The following is an 18962-nucleotide window of genomic DNA, read 5'->3' as shown; positions in this document are numbered from 1 at the left end:
AGAACACAGTGGCCTCCATCATTCTTAAATGGAAGAAGTTTGGAACCACCAAGACTCTTCCTAGAGCTGGCCGCCCGGCCAAACTGAGCAATCGGGGTAGAAGGGCCTTGGTCAGGGATGTGACCAAGAACCTGATGGTCACTCTAACAGAGCTCCAGAGTTCCTCTGTGGAGATGGGAGAACCTTCCAGAAGTGCAATCATCTCTGCAGCACTCCATCTAGCAGGCCTTGATGGTAGAGTGGCCAGACTGAAGCCACTCCTCATTTAAAACCTTTTTGGGCTAGGTGGGACACTAGCGCCCCATCTCGACAACATCCGGTGAAATTGCAGAGCGCGAAATTCAAAATACAAAGATCGTAATATTAAACATTTATGAAAATACAAGTGTCATACATCAAAAGCTTAACTTCTTGTAATCCAGCCGCTTTGTCAGATTTCAAAAATACTTTATGGCAAAAGCATACCATGCAATTATCTGAGGGCAGCGCCCCGCATACAAAAGCATTAAAAAAAAATCCAAACCAGCAGAGGCGTCACCAATGTCAGAAATAGCGATAAAATAAATCACTTACCTTTGAAGATCTTCCTCTGTTTGCAATCCCAATGCTCTCAGCTACACAACAAATGGTCGTATTGTTCGATAAAGTCCTTTATATCCCCAAAAAGTCAGTTCATTTGCGCATTTGATTCAGTAATCCACCCATTCCACTCGTTCAACATGCATACAAAGGAATCCCAAAAGTTACCAATAAACTTCGTCCAAACAAGTCAATCAATGTTTCTAATCAATCCTCCGGTACCCTAATATGTTAATAAACTACAAAATTTAAGACGGAATGTAGTATGTTCAATACTGGAGATAAATAACGAAGTGTGCTCCCTCAATCAATTCGCGCCACAAGACTACAGTCCAAAATGAGAGCCATCTTGAAAAACTACAATTACAAACTCATTTTTCAAAAAACAAGCTTCAAACCCTTTCTAAAGACTGTCGACATCTAGTGGAAGCCATAGGAACTGCAATCTGGGAGGATTTCCTTTGAATATCCCATAGACAAGCATTTCAATTGGTGGTGACCTCAACCAAAAAAAAACTTCTGGATGGATTCTCCTCGTGTTTTCACCTGCCATATCAGTTCTGTTTTACTCACATACATTATTTTAACAGTTTAAGACACTTCAGAGTGTTTTCCATCCAATGCTACCAATTATATGCATATCCTAGCTTCTGGGCCTGAGTAACAGGCAGTTTACTTTGGGCACGTCAGTCATCTGAACTTCCGAATACTGCCCCCTAGCCTTAAGAAGGCTAAAGACTCTCAGACAGGCTTCCAGTTGAGCAATGTAGAAAGAAGTCACACAAGGTTTCTTCTCCGACAAATTTAGCCTAAATTCATACTTTTCATAACCTCAAAAGCCTAATTTTAATTACCCAGTAATAGGGTGCACCTAAGTTAGCATTAGCAAACCAGCCACATGGTTTGCAAAATCGACGGAAAAAACTTCACATTCCAACAAATCAACCTCAGCTAAAACTGGCGGCTGCACTGGCTCCAATTCAGGCAACTGTGGAAACCCTCCGGGGTTCTGTGGCATCTCACACTACCAAACTGGCCAAAGTTGAGGCCGGGCTCTCCAGCCACAGCGACCAACTCACTACACTGGAAACCAGGCTTGACGATGTGGCTGCCGCCAACAAGTCTCTGAAGCTACAAGTGGAAGATTTGATTTCACGTTCAAAACGCCAGAATATCTGCGTGTTTGGACTGCCGGAGGATTCTGAGACAGGATATCCAACCCAGTTCATGGCGGAGCTGTTCAAGGAAGTTTTGAATGATGAGGCTTTTCCCAATCTCCCTGAACTTGATAGAGCCCACCGCAGCCTTGCACCGAAAGCTCGCCCAGGTGGCCGACCACGTCCCATCATAGTGCAGTTCCATCGATACAAAGAAAAGGAGCTTGTCCTTCGGTGGGCAAGGGAACATGGCGAAATCACTTTCCAAGGCCACAAGATCAAGTTCTACCAGGATTTCAGTTCTAGCCTGGTGAAGAAATGGTCCGCATTCAATGACATCAAGTCCACTATGTTCAAGAAGGGAATCCGCTTTGGGCTGATTTATCCTGCCCGACTCCGTGTCACCTTTAACGGCGAGGTCCATTTTTTTGAAAATCCTGAAGCAGCTGAGTCCTACCGACAGCACATACATTGAATGCCTGAAATACATTGAATGCCTGAATTGGGATGATTTCTTCCTGTATTATGTGAGTAACGTTAGTTCTAGTGACCGTGCGGACAACAGGCTACATATGTCTATGACCATCTATTGATCCGTTTCTCGTGAAATAATCCTATGCTAAAGCTTGTTGGCTATAGTAGGTATGTTTGAAGCAGCACATAACTCCTTTCTGTTGTTGACAATGGCATACTATACTGTCTCACTGCTCTTTAAACTTTCATTTGATCTTGTTTAGTTTCTTAATCAAAGACAATCGCTGGTAAAAGCACAGCATTTTGATATCTTTCATTTTACTAAGGCTTTGAACTTGCTGCTCCACTAATGGCAATATATAGCCTACATTGTAGTTTGGCAGCCTTTAGGTCATTTTGGATACTTGCTAGTTAGACACAGATCCTGTCCACCAATATCTGTGTATATACATATATATTTCATTGGGGTCTGCATGATATATACCATTTTTTATTGTATTTTTTACTCTTTATTTTTATGGACACTGAACTACCGTGGTTTACTTTGGCCATGATTGGTGAGGTTGGTCACTGATGGTCCTCAGTTACATTCACTTTATCTTGGACTCCACTACGACATTGGAGTCTAATACCATCGGTGCTCTCTTCCAATTGTACTCTTGTTTAATTGTTGCACTAGCTGAAGAGTTTAGACCCACGGTTCATTTGCGTAATTGTACATATCCAAAATGCTAATTGTCCATTTGTATAATTTTATTGAATTATTCCCTCCTATCGACGTTTAACAATTTACCAATACAGGGGCTGACCCTTTTCATAGCCTACTGGTTAATTTCAAAGGTTTCTCATTACTCAGCCCTGTGGCGACACCTAGTGGACTACACACATTTTTTGGCCATTGAAATGCCACCAATCGCTGTTAACATTTTAATAACTGAAGCTGAAGGTTATACTCATTGTTTAAAGTGTGACCGAAACCCAAAATGTACACTTGCCTATTGACATATTTTATTTTTTAATTTCAATGGCGTATGTAACTTCTTTCCTAGGTCGGTTTGACATCACTGCACATGTAGGGTAATCAACGGATGCTGAGTAACAGAGAATTCCTGCTGCTCGTCTCATTCATAAGGACGAGTTTAGGATTTGTATTTTTCCTTTTTTCTTTGAAGGGTGTTGTACTATCATTTTTATTTTTGTGTATGTTGGGGGTGGTGGTGGGGGAGGGGGGGTTACGTTGGCATTATCCAAAGATTCTTGTGCTCTGCTTTTTTGGGGGGATTTTATAAAAAATGTATTCAGATGTTTTGCTCATGCTGCTCCTCTATCAATCTCTCTTTTCCTCTTTTTTTCATTTGACTTCTCTTATAAGGATTAATGTCTAGTTCAACAACAAGTCAGGATTGTACTTTAGGGCTTCCAGTCAGACTGGTGACATGGAACATTCGCGATTGTGGGTGGAAAATGAAGTGCTCCAGAGTATTTTCACATCTAAAGAGCCTGAATACTGATATCGCATTTCTTCAAGAAACGCACCTACGTGTTAACGACCATACTAGATTGCGTAAAGCATGGGTTGGTCAGGTTTTTCATTCTAATTTTAACGGCAAAGCCAGGGGAACAGCACTAGTGATTCACAAACGAGTACAGTTTTCACCCTCACAGATCATTTCAGATCTTGGAGGATGTTATACAATAGTTAGTGGCACCCTCTTCCAAACCCCTGAAGTACTTGCGAATGTTTACGCCCCTAACTGGGATGTGACTAGATTTATGACATCTCTTTTAGCCTCTCTCCCTAATCTTGACACCCACCACCTCATCTTCAGCGGAGACCTTAACTGTGTTATTGAACCAAGATTTGACCGGTCTAATCCCAGAACACTTACTCCTTCCGGGATGGCAAAAGCTCTTTCTACATTCATGACCCAAATGGGTTGTGTTGATCCATGGCGCTTCCTCCAGCCGGTCACAAAAGACTTCTTCTACTTTTCTCATGTTCATCAAGCCTACTCACGCATAGACTACTTTTTTTTAGATAGAGCCCTTCTCCCCTCAGTTAAAACTACAGTATATTCTGCGTTGGTGATTTTGGACCATTCCCCCCACATTTTGGACTTAGCACTTACTCTGAATGCAAAAAAACTGTTGAATTGTAGATTTAACATGGCCCCATTGTCTAACAAAGAATTCTGTGACTTTATTTTGACCAACATAGATGTATTCATTCAAACGAATAAAAATGATGACACCTCCCCTTCTCTTCTTCGGGAGACTTTCAAAGCTGTATTATGGGGAAAGATCATTTCTTACAAAGCTCATTATGTCAAACAAAGAAAACTGAAACATCAGGAACTGGTGGACTCAATTCGGGCAATAGACCGGCAATATTCAACTTCACCATCCCCTGAATTATACGCAGAGGCTGAAACTTCAAACTCAATTTAATCCGCTTTCCACTGATAAAGCAGAGTTTCTGTTGCAACGAACTTAGTACTACGAATATGATGACAAGACCAGCCGCCTTTTGGCACACCAACTTAAACGCCAGTCAGCATCTCATCTTATCTCTCAGGTATATGACTCCTCCCATAATCTTACAAGTGATCCCTCTAATATTAATTCAACTTTCGTGTCATTTTATTCTAACCTCTACAAATCCGAACCCCCATCAGATAATACGGCTATGAACAACTTTTTATATAACTTGGATATCCCATCCATTGATATGGACATGAGTAAAGTTCTGGATAACACTCTGCATCTTAATGAGATAACAAAGGGTCTAAAGTTAATGCAAAGTGACAAGGCCCCAGACCCTGATGGCTTCCCCGTCGATTTTTACAAGAAATTCTCAGACAAACTCGCCACATTACAATTAGATATGTTCACCGACTTGTTATCCCAGGGCTCGCTCCCCCCGACGCTAACCCAAGCCTCTATCTCTCTTAAGAAAGATAAAGATCCGGCAAAATGTGGTGGATATAGGCCCATTTCACTTTTGAATGCTGATGTTAAATTATTAGCTAAGGTTCTAGCGTGCCAGTTGGAACCTTGCCTTCAGGATGTCATATCTGATGATCAAACGGGTTTCATCAAAGGGCGACAACTGTTTTCCAATGTACGACGGCTTTTGAACATTATACTCTCTCCTATCTCTCCAGACCCTGAAATTATTGTTTCTCTTGACGTGGAGAAGGCTTTCGACCGGGTGGAGTGGGATTATTTATTTAATATTTTGGGATGATTTGGTTTTGGGTCCAATTTCATCTCATGGATACGTCTGCTCTATTCTGCTCCGACGGCTAGCGTACACACCAACTCTCCACATTCAAAATACTTCCCCCTCTCCAGAGGGACCCGTCAAGGGTGCCCTATGTCCCCACTCCTTTTTGCTCTTGCGATAGAACCGCTTTCCTTGGCCTTAAAATGATCACCATCATTCACTGGAATCCACCGAGCTGGTGAAGAGCACAAAGTGACACTGTATGCAGATTATCTACTATTATATATCACTAACCATGTGAACTCTGTCGATAACATAATGCATATTTTAAACACATTTGGATCATTTTCAGGTCACAAATTGAACATTCAGAAAAGTTAATAATTTCTGATCAACCCTGCTGCCAAGCAAATTCCCCTTGGAGCCCTGGCTTTCCATCTTTCGCCCTCTGGTTTTTCCTATTTGGGTGTGAATATAACACACTCCCTGGCTACCCTCCATAAAACTAACTTTGCAAGCCTAGTCACACGAGTTAAAGCAGACTTACAACGCTGGGATAGTCTGCCTCTCTCATTAGCTGGCAGAATCCAATCTGTTAAAATGAATATTTTACCTAGGTTTCTATACCTTTCCAATGTCTTCCAATCTTTCTGCCGAAATCATTTTTTTACCAAGTTGGATAGGCTCATCAGTCATTTTATCTGGGCAGGAAAATCAGCTAGGATACGTAGAGTAATACTTCAAAGAAGGAGACAATATGGAGGATTGGCACTTCCAAATTTACTGCTTTACTATTGGGCAGACAATATTCAAAAGATTTTGGTCTGGTGTAATGCTCCAGCTACCAACTGGTGCTCATTAGATGCGCAATCCTGCCAATCATCATCTCTTTCTGGTCTTGCTTGTGCCCCACTGTCCTTGTGTCCTTCAGAGTATACGGGAAAACCCATTGTGTGCTCTACTTTGAAGATCTGGAGATAATTTTGTCAACATTTTAGACTTTCTGCCCCTTCTCTTCTAGCCCTATCTTTATCAACCACCTATTTTTACCCTCCAAACTCCACCAGGGTTTTGTTTTGTGGCGTGAGAGAGGTTTGGTTTGTCTCAAAGATGTATTTTTAGATGGGAAGTTTGTCAGTTTTAATGATCTCGTAGCTAAATCTAATCTAGCTCATTCTAATCTTTTGTGCCTTTTTCGAGCCCGTAACTTTGTTTGCTCTCATTTTCCCACCTTTCCTCAACTACCTCCCAAGACGTTGCTAGAGGAGATTTTGTCCCTCCCGTGGAATCGGCAAGGTCTGATTTCTAGATTATATGACATTATGCTGTCCTCTAAACCCTCTCCAATTAACAAAATCAAGACAGAGTGGGGTAGTGAACTTGAACTTGACCTTGCAGATGACTGGTGGGAGGAGGCCCTTCTTAGGGTTAACTCCACATCCTCGTGGCTCGGTTAAGTTTAATTCAGTTCAAAGTCTTTCACAGAATTCACCAAACCAAATAAATACTTAGTAAATTCCTCCCAGACACGAATGACACATGATAGATGTTCATTTACTCCGGCAGACCACACCCATGTGATTTATTCGTGTTCTAAGCTGTCTGAGTATTGGTCATCCTTTTTTAATACTCTCTCTAAAAGTCTAGATATTGACCTGCAGCCTTGTCCTCTAATGGCAATGTTTGGAGTTCCATCTTTGTTGCATAGTCTCATTAAAAGGGAAGTTGACGTTGTAGCGTTTGCCTCCCTTATAGCCTACCGCCAGATCTAACTTAACTGGAAATCCTTCAAACCTCCCACTGCATCATCCTGGTTGAAAGATCTAATGTCTTTTCTACACCTAGAAAAAATGTAATACACTCTAAGTGGATGTACTGATAACATTTTCTTGAGATGGCAGCCTTTAATTTCCTTTTTTGAACAGTTGCCTTCTATTGATCAGGAGTAAGAATTTTAGCCAACGGGATACAGGAGGGTGTGGGAAGGAAGGGATAGTATGTTGTGATATTTTTTATTTTTGTGTATGTATGTGTTCAATTTGTATTTTGGATTTCTTTATATGTCCAATAAAACATTTAAAAAATAAAACAAAAAAAAGACTCCCAGACCATGAGAAACATGATTCTCTGGTCTGAGGAAACCAAGATTGAACTCTTTGGCCTGAATGCCAAGCGTCACATCTGGAGGAAACCTATCACCATCCCTACGGTGAAGCATGGTGGTGGCAGCATCATGCTGTGGGGATGTTTTTTAGCGACTGGGATCGAGGCAAAGATGAACGGAGCAAAATACAGAGAGATCCTTGACGAAAACCTCCAGAGTGCTCAGGACCTCAGACTGAGGCGAAGGTTCACCTTCCAACAGGACCATTTTTTGATTTTTTATTTAACTAGGCAATGACCCTAGGCACACAGCCAAGAAAACGCAGGAGTGGCTTCGGGACAAGTGTCTGAATGTCCTTGAGTGGCCCAGCAGGAGCCCGGACTTCAACCAGATCGAACATCTTTGGAGAGACCTGAAAATAGCTGTGCAGCGACGCTCCCCATCCAACCTGACAGAGCTTGAGAGGATCTGCAGAAAATAATAGGAGTAACTCCCCAAATACAGGTGTGCCAAGCTTGTAGCATCATACCCAAGAAGACTTGAGGCTGTAATCATTGCCAAAGGTGCTTCAACAAAGTACTGAGTAAAGGGTTTGAATACTTATGTAAATGTTATTTCAGTTTTTTATATTTATTCATTTGCCAAAAAAATGTCAACCTGTTTTGATTTCTCATAATGAGGTATTGTGTGTAGATTGAAAAAACCCCCAGAATTAATACATTTTAGAATAAGGCCGTAACATAACAGAATGTGAAAAAAGTCAAAGGGGTCTGAATACTTTGTGAATGCACTGTAGTGTAGACTAGTAGAAGTCCCCATAGAGGTCATCCAAGGTGTCACTTAGCCTTTAGTCTTTACCGTCGCTGTGTTAATGAACTATCAGTACCATTAACAAGGTAGCAATGTGCAAGAGTTCTAAGTGGGCTCCTCTTCCTCTCTCTCTCTTTATATCTCTATGCCTCCATCTACCATCCATCCCTCTATAACTTTCTCTATATAATAAAGGGAACAATAAAATAACACATCCTAGATCTGAATGAATGAAATAATCTTATGAAATACTTTTTTCTTTACATAGTTGAATGTGCTGACAACAAAATAACACAAAAATCATCAATGGAAATCCAATTTATCAACCCATGGAGGTCTGGATTTGGAGTCACACTCAAAATTAAAGTGGAAAACCACACTACAGGCTGATCCAACTTTAATGTAATGTCCTTAAAACAAGTCAAAATGAGGCTCAGTAGTGTGTGTGGCCTCCACGTGCCTGTATGACCTCCCTACAACGCCTGGGCATGCTCCTGATGAGGTGGCAGATGGTCTCCTGAGGGATCTCCTCCCAGACCTGAACTAAAGCATCCGCCAACTCCTGGACAGTCTGTGGAGCAGCGTGGCGTTGGTGGATGGAGCGAGACATGATGTCCCAGATGTGCTCAATTGGATTCAGGTCTGGGGAACGGGCGGGCCAGTCCATAGCATCAATGCCTTCCTCTTGCAGGAACTGCTGACACACTCCAGCCACATGAGGTCTAGCATTGTCTTGCATTAGGAGGAACCCAGGGCCAACCGCACCAGCATATGGTCTCACAAGGGGTCTGAGGATCTCATCTCGGTACCTAATGGCAGTCAGGCTACCTCTGGCGAGCACATGGAGGGCTGTGCGGCCCCCCAAAGAAATGCCACCCCACACCATGACTGACCCACCGCCTAACCGGTCATGCTGGAGGATGTTGCAGGCAGCAGAACGTTCTCCACGGCATCTCCAGACTCTGTCACGTCTGTCACGTGCTCAGTGTGAACCTGCTTTCATCTGTGAAGAGCACAGGGTGCCAGTGGCGAATTTGCCAATCTTGGTGTTCTCTGGCAAATGCCAAAAGTCCTGCACGGTGTTGGGCTGTAAGCACAACCCCCACCTGTGGACGTCGGGCCCTCATACCACCCTCATGGAGTCTGCTTCTGACCGTTTGAGCAGACACATGCACATTTGTGGCCTGCTGGAGGTCATTTTGCAGGGCTCTGGCAGTGCTCCTCCTGCTCCTCCTTGCACAAAGGCGGAGGTAGCGGTCCTGCTGCTGGGTTGTTGCCCTCCTACGGCCTCCTCCACGTCTCCTGATGTACTGGCCTGTCTCCTGGTAGCGCCTCCATGCTCTGGACACTACGCTGACAGACACAGCAAACCTTCTTGCCACAGCTCGCATTGATGTGCCATCCTGGATGAGCTGCACTACCTGAGCCACTTGTGTGGGTTGTAGACTCCGTCTCATGCTACCACTAGAGTGAAAGCACCGCCAGCATTCAAAAGTGACCAAAACATCAGCCAGGAAGCATAGGAACTGAGAAGTGGTCTGTGGTCCCCACCTGCAGAACCACTCCTTTATTGGGGGTGTCTTGCTAATTGCCTATAATTTCCACCTGTTGTCTATTCCATTTGCACAACAGCATGTGAAATGTATTGTCAATCAGTGTTGCTTCCTAACTGGACAGTTTGATTTCACAGAAGTGTGATTGACTTGGAGTTACATTGTGTTGTTTAAGTGTTCCCTTTATTTATTTGAGCAGTGTATATACCAGATGGGTAAAAAGGACAGGATATGATGATTGAATAAGGAAGAGGATAAGAATGCTGTATTGAACAACGAGAGGATGTAAAGTTCACGGCCAAAAGTCACAGAGCGGAGCTTCAACGGTGTCAGGATCTTCTTTATTGAGGTTGTAGCAGCGGTTAAGACTCAATCGCCACGCAGATTAACCCTTTCCTCTCTCTTAGAAGACCTCTGGCCACATCTGTAGATGTCTATTAGCCTTCACAACACATCATCATCCACACTGTAGACGTCCTCCCTGCCTGTGTATCTCCTGCTAATGAATAGCCCAGGGCTATAGGGTCGGGACGGGCGGTGACTGACTGAATGAGAGGATCATGAGTACAACACTGTCCTATTTAGTGCAGCTAGGGAGGGTGGTGGGAGTAGACGCAACATCACAGAGCCAGACATAACAACCCACTTATGTCTGCTCCATAGTGACTGGCGGTTGAGTGCTATTGTCCCAGTCATAACCCAGAACCTGTCTGGATATAGACAACAGCAGGCATATAAAGCACACATACTGTAACCGGGTAGAATAGTGATAACATGCAACCAGGTAAAACATGCAGCTAGTTTACAGACAAAAAATTCATCCACATAATTGTGTACAGAGACTTTCTGTGCTAGACTGAGAGGTCAGTTTGGCTTTTACATGCAATGCTCTTAATGCCATGAATGACATGTAAAATCTGTAGCTCTGTGAATATTTGCCCGGATTCAACATGACAACATAATGTGTGCTGTGAGGCCACTCTCCCAGTTCAATTAGGCCATTTGTTGCTCAATTACTATCAAGTGCCCTATCATCGAGCAAATGACCTGCCTCCTGAACATGATTCATCCTAAGAAACTTCAACGTTTGGCCATGGGGCTGGGCTCGCCACCTAAAGCTGTTTCAAGGGCAAGGTCACACCTCTTATCCTTAAAGATCGGACCCTTTTTTAAAAAAAAATTAATTTTTACCTAAAATGACATACCCAAATCTAACTGCTTGTAGCTCAGGACCTGAAGCAAGGAAATGCATATTCTTGATACCATTTGAAAGGAAACACTTTGAAGTTTGTGGAAATGTGAAATTAATGTAGGAGAATATAACACATTAGATCTGGTAAAAGATAACAACACAAAGAAATAAACATGCATATTTTTTTTCATCGTCTTTGAAATGCAAAGAAAGACCATAATGTACTATTCCAGGTTAGGCACAATTTAGATTTCGGCCATTAGATGGAAGCAGTGCATGTGCCAAGTTTTAGACTGATCCAATGAACCATTGTATTTCTGTTCAAAATGTTGTATCAAGACTGCCCAAATTTGCCTAATTGGTTTATTAATACATTTTCAAGTTCATAACTGTGCACTCTCCTCAAACAATAACATGGTATTTTTTTCACTGTAATAGCTACTGTAAATTGGACAGTGCAGTTAGAGTAACAAGAATGTAAGCTTTCTGCCCGTGTCAGATATGTCTATGTCCTGGGAAATGTTCATGTTACTTAAATCATAATGCTAATCACATTAGCGCAAGTTAGATTAACCGTCCCGTGGGGGGGACACAGCTCCCGTAGAGGTTTTAAAGGGAGTTTGGAGCTGTACACAGCACACAAACAGCATCTGGACTGTGATGCTAAGCGACTATGCTAATGACTTAGGTCCTGTCTAGCCAAATGTATTCTCTCCCCCACAATCTGCATTTTGGTATCAGTAAAGGATTTGCTCCATGGGAAGTGGGGCACATAACTTGGAGGAGATAGATGGATAGAGAGACAGGAAAATCTGGGAGAGGAAAAGCAATGGAGGGATTGTTGTCATCTCTTTGCCTCGAGGGCTAATTTCTTTCCATGAAAAGCCTGAATCCAAGTAATCTACTGCAGTATTGTAACCTGTCTTTTGTCTGTAATTATCTCATCTTCAACCCATCACTCTAATTTCTCCGGGCAGCTTGGAAACTTTTACATCTAGTATCTATTCCCATCAAGATGTCTGTGTAGTACTGGTTTGAGAATGTAACTGAAAATGAGACACTTGATTGGTATTGATCCATTCATTTTTTTACCCACTCTTTCTGCAGGTATCACAGCTGCCTGATTAATGCCATTATCTATCTACCAGTGGATGTTTCACGCCAATAGAAATAAAACATTCCTCTGCAGAGCACCCATTTGGAGTAATTTCTAAGAGAGAACCGTACAGCCTTGAGATGAGTGGACTTCCAGTAGCAGCTCAAAGTCTGAAGGAGAGAGAATCATTCTCTTATGAGATTCTCTTATGATTTCCTACAACATAATTCAGAATGATGATGGTCTTTATTGGCTCATGTTTGAACTACAGTATGTCACATACAGAGCTTGGATAGGGCTCTTGACAGGTTACAGTATTCACATCCAGTTGTGCAATGGCACTGGCCTTGTGGATTATTAGTTGAATGGATCGCCTCAGTTATCTCCCGTCCTCCTCCTCCCCTATTCTATTCTTCCAACCCTTGCTCCCTGTTTCAGTTCATTTCCTAAATTCCCATCAGCAAACGCTGTCTGGCCCATTGCGCAAGTTTGTGTGTAAAATTAGAGGTATCCACCATTTTAAGCTTGTGGTACTTGGAACCTGAAAGACCAATACTGGACTAAAGAGAACATTTCTCTGAGATTGCACAGTCGCCATCTCTTGACTTGTAATGAGGGCAATTAGTGGGCGCTGCCTGTGTGTGGTCCTCTGTGACGTTGTGGTTTTGTGTATATGTGTGTGCGTATGTGACATATGGGGAAGTAGGCCAATTCACTGTGGCCTCCATAGGGAACTAGGAACAATCCAAGAGTGTCCATTCCAATATTCTATACATGTGATGTTATGTAAGAGGAATAAAGGTTAGTAGGGTTACGCAACAGATTGGTTCAATACAAGAGAGATGATTGGGGAGGGGGGGGCATTTTCCAACCTTACCTACTGTATGTGTCTGTGTGAACATGTGTGTCTTGGTGTGTATGTGTGTGGCATGTCACCCACTAACACGGTTCTCTCTCTCTCGCTCTGTTTCTCTCTCTCTCTCTCTCTCTCTCTTTCTGCAGTTACCATGGAAACTATTCTGTTCTTCCTCTTTTCACTCCTGGTGTACGTGGCTGGTAAGTGCCCCCTCCTCCCCTCAGCCACTACCAACACCACTACCACTAACACCAGCACAACGACCGCACTATCCACAGGGAGGCAGGAGATACAGGGGATGGCCGTGGCATGACATGGCAGGCATGGGGTTTTGACTGAACATTAGTGGACTGACTTAATATGGAGCCTGAGCCTTCCTTTGCATGTGTAGTACAGTGTGTGTGTGTGTGTTATGTATATCCCAAGTATAATGTAATATACTGTGTATCACAAGTATATTTAGGCCATGACACACATACAGTAATTGTTTAACTCTGCCACAGGTCATAGGTTCAATACATCAGTTGAGAGCACAACTGAGCCATCCATGTTTTTTATTCTTCTACACCTCTCTTCCTTTCACATTCTTTTCCACCTCCCTCTTTTCCTGCCTTCCTGTCTTTTTTCCTGACCCCCATTCTGTATCTTCTCCATTCTTTCATCTGTGTTTTGTTCACACTGTCTGTTCTGGTTTCTCTTTCTTTCTTTCTTCCTTTCTTCTTTTGTCTCCAGACTATACATCTCTCCTTTTCCCTCTTCCCTTTCTCCATCTCCAGATGTACATTTTCCTCTATCAATCTCCCTCCCACTATAATTCAGTGTTTTTCATACACGCACTCCCCATTCTGTGTGACTCCCTGTCTGTCGATATGAATACACATGCTGAGTAGAGTACACACACACACACACACACACACACACACACACACACAATCTTGTACAGCTAACCTTGTGGGGACACACGATTCAGTCCCATTCAAAATCCTATTTTCCCTAATTCCTAAACCTAACCCTAACCTGTACTCTTACCCTAACCCTAACCTTAACCCTAACCTTAACCCAAAAACCTAACCTTAACCCGAAAACCTAACCTTAACTCTAACCCTAACCCTAGCTCCTAACCCTAACTCTAAAACTAACCCTAGCTCCTAACCCTAACTCTAAAACTAACCCTAGCTCCTAACCCTTAACCCTAAACCCCCTAGAAATAGCATTTAACCTTGTGGGGAATAACAAAACATCCCCAGTTGGTCAAATGTTGTTCCGCTTGGTCCCCACAAGAATAGTTAAACACGTCCCCACACACACACACACACAATGGGGGAGTGGAGCAGAAAGAAGGTCTGTGGTTTGTGCAATGGGCCGGACAGTGTTTGCTGATGGGAATTTAGGAAATTAATTGACACAGTGAGTGAGGGTTGGAAGAATAGAATAGGGGAGGAGGAGGACGGGAGATAACTGAGGCGATCCATTCAACTAATAATCCACAAGGCCAGTGCCATTGCACAACTGGATGTGAATACTGTAACCTGTCAAGAGCCCTATCCAAGCTCTGTATGTGACATACTGTAGTTCAAACATGAGCCAATAAGAATTCTGAATTACAGTGCATTCAGAAAGTATTCAGACCTCTTGACTTTTCACACATTTTCTTACGCTACAGCCTTATTCGAAAATGCATTCAATTGTATTTTTTTCTCATCAAACTACACACAGTACCGCAAATGTATAAAAATAATAAAAACTGAAATATGGCATTTACATAAGTATTCAGACCCTTTACTCAGTACTTTGTTGAAGCACCTTTGGCAGCGATTACAGCTTTGGCAGCCTCGAGACATTCAGAGACTTGTCGTTGTCTTGTCACCCCAGTCTGAGGTCCTGAGTGCTCTGGAGACGGTTTTCATCAAGGATCTTGCTGTACTTTTATCTGTTCATCTTTCCCTTGATCCTGACCAGTCTCCCAGTCCTTGCCGCTGAAAAACATCCCAACAGCATGATGCTGCCACCACAATGCTTCACCGTAGGGTGGGTGCCAGGTTTCTCCAGACGTGATGCTTGGCTTTCAGGCCAAAGAGTTCAATCTTGGTGTCATCAGACCAGAGAATCTTGTTTCTCATGGTCTGAGAGTCCTTTAGGTGCCTTTTGGCAAACTCCAAGTGGGCTGTCATGTGCCTTTTACTGAGGAGTGGCTTCCGTCTGGCCATTCTACCATAAATGCCTGATTGGTGGAGTGCTGCAGAGATGGTTGTCCTTCCTTCTGGAAGGTTCTCCCATCTCCACAAATTCTGGAGCTCTGTCAGAGTGACCATTGGGTTCTTGGTCACCTCGCTGACCAAGGCCCTTCTCCCCGATTGCTCAGATTGGCCGGGAGGCCAGCTCTAGACAGAGTCTTGGTGGTTCCAAACTTCTTCCTTTTAAGAATGATGGAGGCCACTGTGTTCTTGAGGTCCTTCAATGCTGCAGAATGTTTCTGGTATCCTTCTACAGATCTGTGCATCAAGACAATCCTGTCTCGGAGCTCTTCCTTCAAACTCATGGCTTGGGTTTTGCTCTGAGAACTGTGGGACCTTTCGAAACACGTCCAGTCAATTGAATTTACCACAAGTGGACTCCAATCAAGTTGTAGAAACATCTCAAGGATGATCAATGGAAAAAGAATGCACCTGAGCTCAATTTCGAGTCTCATATCAAAGGGTCTGAATCCTTCTGTAAACAAGGTATCTTTTTTTCTGAAAACTTGTTTTTGCTCTGTCATTATGGGGTATTGTGTGTAGATTGATGAGGGAAAACATTTATGTAATCCATTTTAGAATAAGGCTGTAATGTAACAAAATGTGGAAAAAGTCAAGGGGTCTGAATACTTTTCAAATGCACTGTATGTTCTAAATGTTGGGTTCTAATTATTAGAGTAAGAACTCGATGGACACTGTGAAAGCTTAAACCAAGTTTATTCTTCCCAAAGGATCGAACAGCTGAATCGACAAAAACATATTCACCCAGGCACTGATATTTAACCCTTTCTCCTACGCTAAGTTTCCTCCACATCTGAACAGCCAATGTATCTCTGTTGCTAGACAGAATGTTAGTGATATCTATTGTTCCTCACTTCATCTGACCTGACCTCTGCCCTAATGCGATTACTCCTCCCCAATTCACGGCTGTCATGGTGACTGGTACCAGACTGTGTCTCTTCTCCTCCCAGAGGATCCCTCCCATATGATCCCTGATGGCTAACAATAACATATCCTGACATAATCTCTCTCTCTCTCTCTCTCTCTCTCTCTCTCTCTCTCTCTCTCTCAGCAGTAGCAGACCCAAGTGCCGAGGGTGAGTAGCCTGTGTGTAATCAATGTGTTTAGCCATGTTAACCCCAGCCCCGTTATACTCTTTAGTATGTACAGCATTGAAAACTGCTATGATTGTTAGATGTCTGATCTGGCTAGTATCGCATTGCCTTGCCTTTCCCTGTGCCTGTATTTTCAGATGGTAAAAAGGAGAAGAAAGAGGTGGACCCATTTGTCTATGGTAAGTAGACCACTGTTAGTGCATCTTAATGCTCTTCCCCCTTCAACTGACAGTGTTCCGATAGCCAAGAAAGAAGACTTTCTTAAGTAGACGTCTGTGTCTCTGTGTAGACTATCATAGTCTGCGGATCTGTGGACTGGTCTTTGGCGTGGTACTCTTCGCGCTGGGCATCCTCCTCATCCTTAGTAAGTCTTCATACTTCAGTAAGTCTACCTACGCAACACATGTACTTTATGGTCCTTCGATTGTTGATTTTAAGATCGTGATGATGGTTTGTTGTCGGTTCTAGGCCGAAAATGTCGCTGCAGTTCCAATCAGGAGAAGAAGCCCAAGTAAGTCAGAAATTGTTCCTGATCCGTAGACTGCATTTCTGCTCTGTTATTTTTGGGCTGTGTTCTCCATCTCTGGTCACTCTGGTTCTGTTGCAGGGCCCCTGGAGACGAAGAGGCTAAGGCAGAGACCCTGATCGTGTCCAAGGGTGAGAGAACTGTCACTGCCCACGCACCCCTTACACACACACCTTAGAACACCCTTGACACCAGTCCATAGTCGAGTTCAACCTTTGGGAATGATTTTTCGTAGTCGATGCCTAGGTTCCCCCTATGTTACGGCCACTGTTTGAAATGACTACCCCAACCTCACTGGCTTTTCATGAAGTCATGTGAGTTTCCTTGATTCCTCCTCTTCTAACCAATCACAGCTAAGGAGCCAGAGCCAGAGCCAGAGCCAGAGCCTGAAGCTAAGGCTGAGAACTGAGTCAGCCCAACCAGACTGACCCCCACCTGACCGAATCAACCATTTCTGCCACTGAACCACTACCTAGCGACCAACACAATAACCGTGACGATGATGACGACGGCAACAAAGATGATGATGCTGAAAAAAATAATGATGACGAATGAAGATGATCATGAAGAATGAAGATGATGCAAAACGAATACTGTGCGACCACTGGGTAGAGGATAGGAGTGTGTAGAGGCGGATGGGGGGGATAATGCAGATGTAAATAGACCTCTAACCTATTGTTCCGTGTTCTGTGCCCGTATACGTGTCTCGGTGATCTCGTGTGTACCTGTGCCTTTCTGCGACACTCTGTCTCCAGTTTGTTGTCTTAGCCAGTGACACCTTTCAACAGATCGTCTTTACCCCAGTTCTTAATAATAAGAGATTTGTCAAGAAATGTTCTTCTTGTTTGTGTTTAGCTTAAATTCTGTGTTTCTATCGTCTTTAGATTCTAGAGGTTACTGTTTGCTATATTTTTGTTGTTGTTGTTATCACCACCACTCTTGTAACAATTGTCCTCAATGCTGTTTTTCACATAGTAGATTCCATACTATATATACATGCATATATATTAGTATAAATAGTCTATACACAGTACACAGTTATAGCTATATATATTTAAATATATGTGTGCCTGTGTGGATACATGAGTTTGGGTGTGTGTGTATGTGTGTGTGTCTGAGAGGTTGTGTGTATTTGACTGTGTTGCGCCTTACACATGAGAATCCAACTGCCACAGTTTGCTTACCAAGCACAAGAATGCATCAGAGTTAACTAGGAGCTCACCAACAGTACTTACTGTAGTAAAGTGAGCTCCTACATCAGCTGTATCACTGCCTTGTCCTAGAAAAACCGTCCAATCTAGTCTCCTCCTCTGCCATTGGCTGAGCCGGGCGATACCGCCCTCAGAGGCAGGGTAGGATTGGCCGGTTCCCACACCAGTGCCGCAAATCTGTGTCCTCTATCGTTTATTTGAGAAGTTACAGTAGCTGATTGCAAAATCAGTCTCTCAACCAATGGCGTTTCGCTGTTTTGTATTGTATGATTGATTATGCATTTAGTTAATGAGAGAGCGGGCCTGTGTGTGAGTGATAGAGAGTGTGTGTAGATACTAAGTGTGCCAGAGTCATAGTTTTAGATGCCAAATTAGCTTAAGAAAATAAAAAGGAAAATATAATTTGCTCTGTATCAGATGTCAGGTAAAGCTTATGTTACGCAGTCCGATATATGGAGTCTTATGCGGAGTATCATTGTTACAACAACAAAAAAACACACTGTCACGACAATAAGTAACTACTCTGTTCATTCTGTGCATGAGGTTGTATTGTATAGCTGCATTTTGTGCTTTTAGCATAGAAATAAAGTGTCTATCACCAATAACCTTCACGTATTTGTTCATTTATACAGTTTTAACTGTGATGTTATGTTATGGTTTACTTGTATAGTTGACTTATATGGAGAAAAATAGCCACCAACCACTGCTTCACCTGTGATTCTGGTCCTAATTGTGGTAAGCTACAAAGTCACACTACCAAGAACTACAATGCAATGCAATAAACCTGCCAATTTCCAAACTCAAAGTCACTCAAGGTTGTATGAGTGCT

General features: G+C 42.9%; 1 protein-coding gene across 3 annotated transcripts in view; it reads left to right on the top strand.

The window, feature by feature from the left end:
- fxyd6 (FXYD domain containing ion transport regulator 6) overlaps positions 1–18738 on the top strand; it is a 28276-nt gene extending 9538 nt beyond the window's left edge. The window contains exons 2-8 of one of the 3 annotated variants that reach the window (XM_029714576.1): positions 13194–13247; positions 16357–16377; positions 16534–16575; positions 16686–16778; positions 16865–16907; positions 17004–17053; positions 17276–18738. In XM_029714576.1, coding sequence (XP_029570436.1) covers positions 13199–13247; positions 16357–16377; positions 16534–16575; positions 16686–16778; positions 16865–16907; positions 17004–17053; positions 17276–17331 — 354 coding nt within the window. In that variant the 5' untranslated portion in view covers positions 13194–13198 and the 3' untranslated portion in view covers positions 17332–18738. Of the gene's footprint in view, positions 1–13193; positions 13248–16353; positions 16378–16533; positions 16576–16685; positions 16779–16864; positions 16908–17003; positions 17054–17275 lie in introns of all 3 variants that reach the window. The other 2 variants (XM_029714575.1, XM_029714577.1) reach the window with 2 other exon arrangements.
- Positions 18739–18962: the final 224 nt, after the last annotated feature.

The sequence above is a fragment of the Salmo trutta genome, chromosome 26 (genome assembly GCF_901001165.1).
Source record: "Salmo trutta chromosome 26, fSalTru1.1, whole genome shotgun sequence".
NCBI lineage: Eukaryota > Metazoa > Chordata > Actinopteri > Salmoniformes > Salmonidae > Salmo > Salmo trutta.
This window is presented reverse-complemented; position numbering and strand designations above follow the sequence as displayed.